Source organism: Megascapheus bottae, chromosome 1 (assembly GCF_031878675.1).
Source record: "Megascapheus bottae isolate mThoBot1 chromosome 1, mThoBot2.hap1, whole genome shotgun sequence".
Classification (NCBI taxonomy): Eukaryota; Metazoa; Chordata; class Mammalia; order Rodentia; family Geomyidae; genus Megascapheus; species Megascapheus bottae.
Window position 1 is genome coordinate 24,445,094 of NC_143509.1, and position 13,595 is coordinate 24,458,688.

The following is a 13,595-nucleotide window of genomic DNA, read 5'->3' on the forward strand; positions in this document are numbered from 1 at the left end:
GTAAGAAAGTTTATCATTAGCTTATCTGGGAAAAGCCCAAGGCAGAATTCAAATATGCCTCAAGTATGCCTCTTTATATAGAAACATAGATACTTCTTTACAAAAATCTAGCAAGTGTACCCAGAGGAGTTCTGGTATAGAAAATCTTTTTCTATGCTGAGTGTCATCCTCATCTTTAATTTTTTAGTATAATTTATTTAAACATAAAAAGTTAGAGGAGTGGACAAACTGGTGTCAATTGTTCAAATTCTATGGTTCTACTATTATTTTCCATTTTCTCTTCATAAACATTGTTTGTAGAGAAGAATGAGCCCAATGAATAACTAACACTGGAATCTTTAAGCTGACCTAAAAGTTTCCTTCTGGCTTGACATCTAGATGCCTGGACTGTTTTTAGAGGATGGACCAACAATTCCCACTTTGAGTTTCTCCAGCTCCTTATTTTTCACAGTGAGCTTTGCTCCTAAGTAACCTTTGTTGACTTCCACAAAAGGAAACAAATATCCATTATGAGCTATTTTCATTACTTAAAATTTTTTTTGGCAATCTTAAAACCTTCTGTTCTATTTGTCACAGCTCTCAGTGCTGAGACCAGAACAAAAGTGACATGTGTCGAGTACTTTTTATGATACCGGTTGTTAAAGTGTTTTCAAGTTAGCACCTGACTCCTGAGAATGATAAAGAATTAGCATAGGAAAAATAAATGATTCAAATGAGTACTGTTCTGTGGGAGGACAATCATTTTATCCTGAAGTTTAACCACTGAAAAATAAGGAAAGAAGTGAATTGAATCTAAGGGCACTAGCATCTTCAAGATCTCTGAAGCCTCCATTCTCTCTATGCTGTTCAAAGAAGTTTTCAATGTATCTAGATATAGAATTAGTCATCAATGAAAATATCCTTTTTTAAAAAATATGGGCTGGAAAATAGAAATGCTTGTAGCTGAGAGTTCTATTCTGGATACAAGACCATAGCTAAGTTTAGTTTCTTTGAAAAACTAAAGATCAGATATGATAAATGACAATCCAAGTCTTAGGCTGGGTAGAAGGGACACTTGTGAGAGGGAAGGTGCCTTGGTGTCAGGACAGCATTTCTAGGAAAGGGAGAGCTAAGAAGTGGTGGTTAACCACCAACCATGGTACTGGTGGTAAAAACATTACCTTTGGTGGAATGTCTTCTTCCTGTCGTAACCAAGAACTTCGGTCAAACTTCTCAATGCGAGTAGGGAGAGGAGGGTTTTCAGAAGTGGGATCAGAATTCTGGCGCGGCATCTCCACACGATGAGAGGTCACATTCATAGCCTCCTGGAACCCAGACAGGCCCTTTGTGGGCTGCTCGTGGACTGACTGAGAGGCAGTCAGAGCAGGTCCCTGTGATTTTACAGATACCAGCTGGGGGATCTAGGCACAAACCAACAGTAGAGCTGCATTATGACAAGCAAAACAACCAAGAAATAAAATATAATTGCATTTGAAGATATTAACCTATAGAATAAGATCCAATGGCTTTTTTTTGGAGATTTTCATCACAGTATGCTTTTACCATCTTTCTAGAACTTTCTTTGTAGAGAAATGGATGGAACTGAACCAGGGTTGGTGGTAAAAAGTTAATTGGCTTAGTTGGAACTGCAAAGAAGTCAGTAGTCACATAACTACCTTTACTGACCATTTGCTGATGTGCAAAGTGCTTATAAAATGTAATATTACAAACTTCTTCCCTTAAAATCTCTGCCTTTGACTCGGTAAAAACAACTTGGTTGCTTTAAACCTCTTATTTGTACAATTCTATAATAAGGGCTATGTGGATTTTATGGGTCCTGTGCCCAAATCTATTTTAATTTCCTAGGCATTCAGTACATTATAATAAATAATACAATCCTGGACAGATTGTACCTGGGGGTCTACCGGCCTGAGCATGGGTGGTGTCCGAGCAGGCTGGACCCCACTAATGCTGAAGGATTCTGATCTTGGGGGCAGGTTGGGGTCAGATATCCTGTTGGCAACCTTGTGTGGCATGGCAGGTGAACTTTGCCGGTTGAGCCTTGATCGCTCTTCTACCTGGAAGCCAAAGAACAAGAGAAAAGAACTTCACTTGCTAGAAGTGACTTCATTTGCCAGGAAGATTTTCTGTAGTCACTTGTATGGCCACATCTGTATTATCTCTCATCAATACAAGAGCCCAACTTTCCATTTCTGGATCAAGCATTTGTAGTGCATGCCTATAACCCTAGCTACCCTGTACACAAAGAAGAGGACTGTGGTTCAAAGCTAATCTGGGCAAAGGTGTGGAGACCCCATTGCAAAAACAAGCAGACCTTGATGGTATGTAAACCTGTAATTCCAACTACTTGGGAGGTGGAGGCAGGAGAATGGATGTCTGGGGGCCAGAAATGGGAAAGTTACTCTGAGACCTTGTCTGAATAACAAACTAAAGGCCCGGGAATGTGGCTTAGTGCTAGAGTTCTTGCCTAGCATGTGTGAAGCCTTGGTTTCGATTCTTCAGTACCACAAACAGAAAAAGCCAAAGAGGTGCTGTAGCTGAAATGGTAGGGTATTAGCCTTGAGCAAAACAGAAGCTCGGAGAGAGTGCCCAGGCCCTGAGTTCAAGCCCCAGGACTGGGACTACCCCCCCCCAAAAAAAACGTAAAGGAGTAAAAGTGTTGGGGTCACGAATTAAACGATAAAACACTTGCCTAGCTAGCGTGACATATTTTCAATCCCTAATATTGAGGGAAAAAAATTGTGAAAATACACTTACCCCACCCCCCATTAGCCCAAACACTACTACTAGTCACAAAAATGCAGAACCCTTGAGCCATTATCCATGGATTACCCATTATCTAGTGCTATTCCACAAGATAGGATTTCCACTGGTTAGAGTTTATCTTGCACTGATTGCAGTAATATCTTGCTGACTGGTTACAAAGCCTTGGGGTCAGCCAGGGAACAGTTTGCACCCTAGATAATCACAGGGAACTGCAGCATGGGGAAAAAGAACAACTTGCACTGGTGTGACTCATGGGCCAGGGAGGGGGAGCAGAAGGGGCACTGTACTTCTCACACACTTGCTGAGAGACTTGTGGGTGTTGGCAGCTGCCTGCTTGATGAGCTTGGCATGAGCTTGGCCTATCTCTCACACACTTCCTGTATCATTTTCTGTTGGTCTCTTCCGGGCTCTTTCTTTTCTATTGTCTTCCTGCTCCCTAAAATACATTGCTGCTCCTCCCCCTTTCCATTCCCAGCCAGGGCTCTACTGCCTTGCTCTCATCTTCTTTCTGCTTCCTTTTATTCACTTACTTTGTAGAACTTGTTTTAGCCCAAAGCAGTTAACAGATCTTCAACCTGTCACAGAGGAGGCTTACACACCAATGGGTAGGCTTTATAAAACAGGTGGAAATGACTATCAATACAATTTTCAGGAGACATTTAGATTCACAAGTTGTACACTTTATTTTATTTTATTTATTTATTTATTTTTTGCCAGTCCTGGGCTTGAGCTCAGGGCCTGAGCACTGTCCTTGGACTTTCTCAAGGCTAGAGCTCTACCACTGGAGCCTCAGCACCACTTCTGGCTTTTTTCTTTGTATGTGGTACTGAGGAATCAAACCCAGGTCTTCATGCATGCTAGGCAAGCACTTTAACCACTAGGCCTAACTCCCAGCCCCACAAGTTGTACACTTTAATACAACTCCTGTGAGGCCTGTGGTTTTTATTCCAGACCCTTTTTTTCCTTTTGCTATTACCAGGGATTGAATTCAAGATCTTTTATCTTCTTATGCTTACTTGATAGGCTCAGGTCGTAGAGCACAAGCCGGACTTTTTGCTAATTGTTCAGGGCTCCATTGTCTGGGTTAGCCTTACACTATGCTACTCCAGCATGCATGAAGCCCTGGGTTCAATTCCCTAGTACCACATATACAGAAAAAAGAACTCCTGCTGTGGCTCAAGTGGCAGAACACTAGATTTGAGAAAACCTAAGAATGGTGCTCAGGCCCTGAGTTCAAGCCTTAGGACTGGAAATAAACAAGCAAAAAAATAAAAATTCATTTCATTGAATACAGGAGTATAAAAAATAAGAGTTGTCAAATTGTTTTGCACATCTGAAAATAAGTTATAGGTTAGTGCTTCATAATAATGAATTGTTGAATTTCAAAATAAAATTTCAGAAATCTATTCAAAGATGTTAATAGTGAAAGTGTATGTTCACTGGGTCTGTGTCAGCTTCAAGAGGCTGAATTAAACAATTGTGCAGGATCATTTTTCTCCTAGCTGAACAAAATAGTTTGTCCAACATTGCTGCAAAGCCCAAAAACCAAAGAGAAATGAGTCAATAACTTTGAAATGATCACTGGATACTTGGATTCTGTGTTCACACATAAACAGCTGAGTCACATGGTTCTTTGGGGCATGGAGATGGTTATGAGCAAGACTCAGGGAGGGGTCTCCTCATCTCTGGGCACCTTTGAGCACAGGGGAGATCTTATTCCCATGGAAAGCTTGCAATCCTGTCTGAAGATAGACGCCTAGACTACTTTCCCAAGACTCACTTTCAGTCAGTATTCCAAAAACAAAGTATAGATCCCGTTTGAATGCCGCAACAATTGAAAAGTTATGAAGCCAGTCGTTAATGGGCCAAGATGAGCATAAAGTAGTGCTTAGTTGTCCCCACAAGAGGCAAGTGAGGAAAAAGGAAGTCCAAGACAGGCTACAATGGCCCAGGGCCTACTCTACTGTTACTTGCCATGTGTACATTCATTATTGTTGTGAAGCAGGAAGCTACAACCCAGGAAAGTGACGAGACTTGTCCTGGCTCTGCAACCACAAAGTAGAGGAACCTGACCTCCAACATATCCCTTCCAGTTCCTTCCAGGTTTCCTTTACATTAAATCTTAAGAAATATAAGTAGATACAGAGGAGAAATAAAAACTTTCTAAATGATAATTTGGGAGCCTCATATATGTAGAAAAAGAATATACTCAGTATAGAGCGTGGTAATACAGGAGGAGGCTTTATATCCAGAAATCTCCCCGTCTCAGGGGGGTGATGGAAAATAAAGAGATAATGATCCGATTGTTTGCCAAATAAAACTACATACAAGACGACTAGTATGGACTGGAAAGAGAGGGCATCTGATGCAGTGTTAAACAATTATTCAGTCACAGGCAATACACATTTAAACAGAGCATCTTGTCCTAGTGCACAGAGTTACTGACAGGCTCAGACAGCCACCTGGCATTTTAAGGTAAAGGAAAAAGCATTTCCTATTATTTAACAAAATGCTCTTAATGTTGAACAGAACATTGTGATGCTTTCACAGAACAAATACACTTCATCCAATCAGAAGAGATAGAGAATTTGAATGGAATGAGCCTGCCTCTCCATCCTTCCAGTAAGCCACAGTAATGTTTCTTTTCTGTCTGAATTTGAAAATTAAAGCCAATGCAACATTCTAACTAGACAGAACAAATGTTTCCATTTGTTCTAACTGCATCCAACATTAATGACTAAGGTAATGAGAAATGCAGTGCGCCCAGTCGTTTTATAAAATGAAGATGCAAACACGGAGGATGAAGCATTGCTTATGAAAAATTGATTTGGAGAAGAATGTGGGTGGAAAAGTAATCAAGGAAAGAGCAAAGATCCTGACAGGAAGTAGAGAGGTGCTGGGAAACAAATGTGTGACCAGGAGAGACTAGAGCTGTAGAAGATGGCTTGGTGGCATCTTCCTCGGCATCCAGGCCCGTAGGAAATATACGTGTGGTCACCCTAGCTACTCCTCCCTGTGAGGATGCTTCTGCACTGTCTCTGGAAAAGAAAACAGGACTTCTGTATCCTTCTTCCAGGAAACGTTTAATCGTTGTTTAAAAAACATAGTTTATCATCTCTGTTTATATCTGCAGTTTTATAATGTGTATACCTGTTTGGCTACTCTGAGCTTTCCTTTCTTTTCTAGTATTAGAAGAGAAATCTGTAGGTAATGCTTTAGCAGAGAATCTTGAATAGGGGCCAGTAGTGTGGCCTAATGGTAGAGTGCTTGCCTCGCATGCACGATGCCCTGAGTTCGATTCCTCAGTACCATGTACACAGAAAAAGCCAAAGTGGTGTTGTGGCTCTAGTCATAGAGTGCTAGCCTTGAGAAATCCCAAGGACAGTTCCCAGACCCTGAGTTCAAGCCCCACGACTGGCAAATACAATTTTTTTTATTACTAATAAAAACCATTAAAAAGTCAAGAAGAGAAGGCCCCTCGTTCATTTTTATGCCTGGTTTAAGTGGGTGTTAAACCATGGCAAGTGTTCCTATTTGTACAACAGTTGATCCAGTTCCCAAATTAGCAGTCACTTTTTACTGTTTTAAGGATAGTCCAAGGATTAGTAGGAAGCTAGATTAGGCTAGCCACTCTTAGGGATTTAAGAGGTCTAGAAATGTGCTCTGATGACATTGGCACAGACGATGCCAGTGCTTGGAAACTGGGGACTAGTTCTGAATAGAGAATGTAGGCCTGGAAATGAAATGGTAGAGACAAATAGCAACTGAGAACACAATTCAAAGTGGGCAAGTTCAAATCAGGCCAGGCTGGGTAGAGAATGAAGAAAGGAAAACTGCTCCATGCTTACTTTCCTCCTTTGCTGGTAAATCTGTATATGAGTTAGCTGCCATGGGGAAAGGAGGAGCTCAGGTTGGCAGTTGGAGTGGCTAGAGTGATAGGTATTAGTCCCTGTACATGGTCTGAATGGTTATTAGATTTTTAAACTAGTTCACCAAGAGCCAGTTTTCTATAAACCCTTGCTTTGTGGTTAAACAACTAAAAATTACTTTGGAAGTATTTGTGAAATACGAAGAATTTAAGGTCCTAAAAAACATGCAACATGTATGAGTCTAAGGCCTGTGTGCCCTGGCACCCCAGTAAACAGGTAATGTTTGTGAGATGAGCGACAGTATCCATGGATAGACAGAGGGGATTCTTCCCAGGCTTATCTAAGTCCTCACTCATTCTTCTAAAGAAAAGACAGGAAAAGTCCTCATGCCCCTAATTCTACAGGGTTCTGAGATAAGGGAAAAATGGTTTTCTACTTCCAGTTGTTGCTTATAAAAACTTACTATCTCCTCAAAGAAAAATGCACACATAAACACACAAAAACCACATGTGGGGTAAATACCTTACTATTTCTCTACAGAAATGACATTACGGTTCCTCTACAAGCAAGGTGAGCATTCCACAATGAACCCCATACTTCCCACTGGTTGAACAACCGGCGTCTGGGCATGGCCGCCCTTGTTCACTCACCTCCTTGGCCCAGGCAGGCTTCTCACTAGGACTCATCCCCTCTTTGTAATGGTACAGTGGCTTCTTCTCCAGGGGCCTCTGCTCCTGCCGCTGATGCTGAAGGGACACCAAATAGTCCCTCTCTTGCTTTAGCTGTCTCTGCAGTCTTTCCGCTTGTCTCTGTTCTTCCAGTTGTTTGCGCTTATACTCCTGCCCAGGCCGGGGATGGGAAGAGCAGAGAAAAGTCCAGATGAACGCAAGGAACCCTCTACACCGCAGCAAAGCGTACCCATGAGGGAGGTTAGTGCTGGCTGACAAGGGAACTCACATACTAACGGAACTACAGGAGAATGTCAGCTGTGCACAGAAGTAAATCCATGCTTGTGTTAGTACCCCAAAGAAACTATCATTTAGTGAAACCACTGCTGTTATAGTGGCTACCGTGCAGAACATTGCCACGAGGGAAACGACTTGTCCCTGATGCCTCCTGTCAGGTCAGCACACAGACCCCATAAGGAGCCATTCCCTTGCTGTTGAAGGAATCCCATCATTCCAGTATGTACAGTTAAACACAAAACTAAATGAATAGCCAGAGATAGTACCTAAATGACTTTGCATTAATAAGACTTAGCCCAACAAAAGCAAGTTTATGTACAGGCTACAATCAAATAGTAATAATAAAGAAGAACTTCACATGGCTACTGCATGAGCAGGGAACATGCAATATTCCCCTCATTAGGGCAAAACTAAGAGTCTGCAAGTGAAATGGGACTGCCCGCTTAGGGCAGAGGTAAATTTTGCCAGGATTGTATTCCAGTTGCAAATGGCCTTTAAAATTACTCGGCAATAAACACAGTGGGTCTCCAAAGCAGTCTGAACTTACAGTAAGGCTAGATTTGTGTTAGGGCTTTATAAAAGACAGAGCTAATAAAACTCATAACAATGTGTTAGATGTATATATACTGGACAAATTGCTTCAGGAAATATATTTGCAGTTTTGAGGTTTATAAAGCTTGGAGGACCCCTGGGTTTTGTCTGCCAGCACTGGGGCTTGAACTCAGGGCTGTGTTCATCTATAGCTATTTCTAGTTTTTTGGGTGGTTGGATTAGAGGTAAAGGTCTATTGACTTTTCTGCCTGCGATGGCTTCAAATTGTGATCCTCAGGTCTCAGCCTCCAGAGTGGCCAGGATGACAGATATGAGCCGCCTGTGTCTGGTGACTCCTGGTTTTGAACTGTCATGTTAGGAGGAAGAGACGCATGCATGCATACACACACATACACACACACACTATACACAAAGCTGGGCCGCAGGCTTGAGGCTTTCCCATTACCAGAAGTAGAGCTTGTTCATGCAGTAGCTGCTGCTGTAAGATCTCTAACTGTCTTTGCTCCTCCTCTAACTGTCGCCTGATGTATTCCTGCAGAGAGAAGCAGCGGAGAATTCGGAAGAACAGAAAGAAAAAGAAAGTAATTTCAGACAAGACCATCCTGTGCAGGAGCAAAAGGAAGGAGAGGAACCAAACACCCAGCACCTCCTCACCAAATAGGAAGACTTGTGCCACACCAAAGCCACACCTTTCAGTGGAGTCAAAAGCACAGGCTTGGGAGCCATGTATTGGGGTGGCTCAGTATTTTACAGTTAACTACTTTATTTGGTCTTAATAAACACAGCTACATCGTAAAGCTTTTCTTTATAAGCTGAGCTTTATGGACCCCCTAGAATTAACAGTGCTATAAAATGGGAAGCCCAGTGTGGGGTGCTGTCACGGCATGCCTGTGCAGTGGCACTAGCTGTGCAGGTAGCAGTGTGGCAGGGAGGAGGACTCCGAGGCCACAGATAGCAGTAGCAGAATAGCTCTTCTGAAGGGATGTTTGGAGCTTGGCTCGTTTCTCAGATACCCAGGGCTGGGATCTGGAGTCGGGGGATGCAGGCGTGTCAGCCGCCTCTGGCCTGCAGAGAAAGCAAGGCTGAATGGGCGCTGCCAAGGCCGTGCGTTTGACTTTTTGAACAGGTGAAGGAACAAAACCCTGAAGAGTGCAGTGCTGAGAGAAGCCACCCCGAGCCCACGTGAGGGCGAAGGGCCATCCGTGTGTGGCCGCACACGGGCTCTACCTGCTCGTGCTCCGCGCGCCTCCGCTCCTCCTCCCGGCGCATCTGCTCCTCATAGTGCCTGCGCTGCTCCCGCTCCTGCTGCTTCCGGAGCTCCTTCTCACGCCGTTGTTGCTGTGGACAGCAAGCAGACAGCCATGACGGCACTGGACATGGGGACACAGGGGGCGAGGAGAGCAGCCGACGACGTGAGCTCTCGAGCAGGGAGGCCTCACCCTCCAGCGCTGGCTCTCCGGGGTATGAGGGCGGCACCAATATGGGGCAGGTGCCTGTGGAATACATTCCCAGACTCTCAAACAAGGGTGGGCAACATCAGTGGTTAACGGGCTATTTTCCCTGATCAAGTGATTCATGAGACTGTTACTGTGTGAGGTTTACATCATTGTATCACTTGGTCACAGCTTCTCAGAGCTGGAGAATGGAAGAACCACAGCAGTGATGATGTACATTCAGTCCCATATGGTGACCAACGGAAGAGGGTACATAGAACTCGCACCCAGTCACCGTTCTTTCTCCTGGAGGAAGCTGCCTATTGTTTCTGGAACATTCATTCCTAATTTTCACTTCAGCTCCTCACTCAGTTAAGATCCTATCAGGAACTACCAACATCTTCCCTTCATATCAATGCCATCCACAGCAGTGGACAATGTGACAAGCACCTGAGATGGGTTTGCAAGAAGGCAGGTGAATATGCCATGATGAGAACTTTACTGCTAAGAAGGAAGACACAGTAGATTTGTATCTTTTCAAAACGACTTCCTGCCTACTTACCATAATTCTAAAATTGAACTCTACGTTTTTTTTTTGTGGTCATGGGGCTTAAACTCTGGCCTGGGCATTGTCCATGAGCTCTTCAGCTTAAGGCTACCACCCTACCCTTGAGCCACAGTGATTAATTGGCTTTGTATTGCCAGGAATGGCGTTAGCTAGGATTACTGGCGTGAGCCACCATACCCAGCTTGGACTCTACTCTTTAATGAAGCAGTGTCAGGAGTTAAACCAATAAAATCTTTGAATTAGTGCAGAAGCCTCTCCTAGTAAGTTCACCCGAGTGCAGTAAGGCTCTGCACTACCGGAAAAATTCTATCTCCATGTAAAAGTTAAAACTGCATTTTTGAAGAAAACACTTATGAATTTTTAGGCCAGATTCTTTAGAACAGTAAATGTATGATCCATAATGGAAGATGTTAAACAATTAAACTTTATATAAAAAGCGTTTGTTTCTAATCTCCCCCCCCCCTACTGAAACCCAACGAACCAAACAAGGGAACTAAAGACTTATTGAAACAAGAGGTGAAAATGGCAAAAAAAGAGAAAATGTTCATCATCCAGGGTCATAATGGAAATGCAAATAAAAACAACCCTAAGATACCACCTTACCCCAATTAGAATGGCCAAGATTCCGAACTCAGACAATGACAAATGCTGGTGGGGATGTGGAGAGAGAGGAACCCTACTGTACTGCTGGTGGGAATGTAAACTAGTACAACCACTCTGGAAGGCAGTTTGGAGGTTTCTTAAAGAACTGAAAATAGACCTTCCCTACAACCCCGCCATACCACTCCTGGACTTCTATCCAGAGCATCATAACCCAGGATATGATAATATGATAAGGACACCTGCTCCTCAGCCATGTTCATTCTGCACTATTCACAATAACCAAGCAATGGAAACAACCTAGATGCCCTACTGTAGATGAATGGATACAAAAAATGTGATATATGTGTGTGTGTATATATATATATATGATATATGTGTGTATATATATATATATATTCACACACACACACACACACACACACACACAAAATGGAATTCTACATAGCCACTAGACAAGATAAAATAATGACATTCACTGGGAAGTGGATGAATCTAAAGCGAATCATGTTGTGCGAGGTAAGTTGAGACCAAAGGAACAGAAGGTGCATGGTATCCTTGATATGTGGCTATTAGATCCAAACAGTGCAAGAGTGATGACTCAATATTTGGGTGCCCAATATTATGGACATGGTCTTGGAGATATAAACATAACTACATAGACAAAATAATCTATGATGGGATATATACTCCATAGACATGTTATATAGATTGATACGTATCTATGATGTACAATCTCTCAGCTTAATTTCAATTATGTTCTAAAATCTATTCGTCAGTAACTGCATATAGATTCCCTTCTTTTATACTTGTTTGTTAAACATGATGTTTGAAATATGATGTAAAAATCAGTGTTAATAAAATCTTTAAAAAATCCTCCTATCATCATATCATAGGAAAGTACAAGAAATTTTTCAAGATCCAAGACAAAAACTAGATACTTTTTATTATATTAGATATCTCAAAACAAACTTGTCTTTGAGAAACAAAAGCTTTGTTTCAGAGAACAGGGAAATGAAAATAAGGTAGAAATGGAGAAAAATATCTGTAGGAGATATATTTCATAAAGGACTAGTATAAAGGATAAATTCCAACTATAGCTTATATGACAATCCAGTCATATGATTTGACTATACATCTCAGCAAACCACATTTAGAGAGTAAGTGAACAGAGAAAAATACTCAACGTTAGTCACTGTGCAAGTACAAACTATGACCACAATATTATAACACATAACCACTGAAAGAATTACAGTGTTACCAAAAAAGTAGACAGTGAGTGTTGACTAGAATGTGTTTTATCTTCACAAAGCCTTCTGAACTTATCCTTCCCATTTTCTGTGGGCATAATGATGGACAGGGCATTCTTCAAAGGCACATTCTTCTTCAAGGTCATACCTAGTAAGGACTGCGAAACCAAGCATGTAAACTCAATTATTACAACAGATGGAGAGACAGAAATGATGGGTCAGAAGTGACTCTTGTTCTTCATACCCTCAAAAAACATTTTAGGAGACATTAAAACTAAGCACATACGTAGTTGCAGCAACCAATGGCGCTGAAACGTGAGTACCATTCCTTCTACAGGAATTAGAACCTTGCGGGAACATGAAGGATTTTTCTAGTTGTTCCAGTGACTGGCATTTAGCACAAGAATCAAAAACACCAATATCCTGCAATGTTCGGTTCACTGCTCAATTCAAAGTGCTTGCCCACATATGTAGCATCTGTTCAGAAAGACTGCAGACCCTTTGTGTCAGGTCTGTTTGAGCACTGCAATTTACTTCTCACATGTGAGCTTTGGAGGGAACAGAGCAGAGGCCCCATTCTCAGTGACACTTTACTGCGTGGCCAAGAAAGCATGAGATGCCAGAGACAAAGTCGGTGGTAACCACATCACACTGATGGTGGGTGATGAGGATTGAACTTGGCTGGGCACTGTCTCTGAGCTCTTCAGCTCAAGCCTAACACCCTACCCCTGAGCCTGGGCACTGTCCCTGAGCTCTTCAGCTCAAAGCTACTATCCTACTCTTGAGCTAAGCCCCACTTCCCATTTTTGTTTTTTTTTTTTTTTCCCTCTAGAGGTTAATTGGAGGTAAGAGTCTCAGGTCCTTTTGTGCCTGGGCTGGCTTAGAACCTTGATCCTCAGATCTCAACCTCCTGAGTAGCTAGGATTAGAGGTGTGAGCCACTGTGCCCAGCGATGCTGTCTTTTAAGACTCAACACCTGTCATTTCCAGACTGACATCTGATTGTAGGCAAGGGTGGCCACTAGCTTCATGCAACCGACAGACACCACCGTACTTGCATGTTCAGAAGGCCTCAAGACAGCTACGGGAAGAATTAAGACGAAGCCAGACCGAAGGGTGAGACCTCCCCGGGGATGTAGGCATGAAATCACAGGCCGCAGAGCAAAGGCAGCCAAATCTCCATACATCCCCTGTTCTGAATAGAGATGCAACCAAAAGGACTAAAGGGTAAACACACAGATTTCCAGCCTCCTTTAATGAGGCCAGAGTCATGCCAGCTGCTAAGTCAGAAGGCAGCATTTGGTGACAATGGGTGTGTGACAGTGGGAGGAGTTCTTGGCCAACGGGCATCCTGGGTAGCATGACAAAGAAAAGCAGGAAAAGCCTGGACATGTTGGTTTCAGACAAGTGATTACTTGTTTTGCAGAAAAATAATTCAGGAGGATACAAGGCGAATCATCAGAGGAACTGACTGAATAATTTGGATTAGAAACTCAAAACAGAGACATTTCCAACACTCAGCCAAGGCAACTCAGTGCCAGCACAGTGAATAAAATAATTATGTGTACAGATCTGGATCTGGCAGGAAATAGC

The 13,595-nt window shown here is 42.6% G+C and overlaps 1 protein-coding gene and 1 long non-coding RNA gene across 7 annotated transcripts in view; one reads left to right on the top strand and one right to left on the bottom strand.

The window, feature by feature from the left end:
* LOC150068535 (uncharacterized) overlaps window positions 1-8,949 on the top strand; it is a 154,309-nt gene extending 145,360 nt beyond the window's left edge. For both annotated transcript variants that reach the window (XR_016536642.1, XR_016536645.1), the window contains exon 4: window positions 8,691-8,949. This is a non-coding gene — a long non-coding RNA (uncharacterized LOC150068535). The remainder of the gene's footprint in view (window positions 1-8,690) is intronic.
* Window positions 1-13,595, bottom strand: part of Tnik (TRAF2 and NCK interacting kinase) — a 374,276-nt gene that overhangs the window by 57,477 nt on the left and 303,204 nt on the right. For all 5 annotated transcript variants that reach the window (XM_090338732.1, XM_090338726.1, XM_090338731.1 and 2 more), the window contains 5 exons: window positions 9,380-9,490; window positions 8,598-8,684; window positions 7,286-7,474; window positions 1,893-2,057; window positions 1,161-1,400 (listed from right to left, as the gene is read on the bottom strand). In XM_090338732.1, coding sequence (XP_090194858.1) covers window positions 1,161-1,400; window positions 1,893-2,057; window positions 7,286-7,474; window positions 8,598-8,684; window positions 9,380-9,490 — 792 coding nt within the window. The remainder of the gene's footprint in view (window positions 1-1,160; window positions 1,401-1,892; window positions 2,058-7,285; window positions 7,475-8,597; window positions 8,685-9,379; window positions 9,491-13,595) is intronic.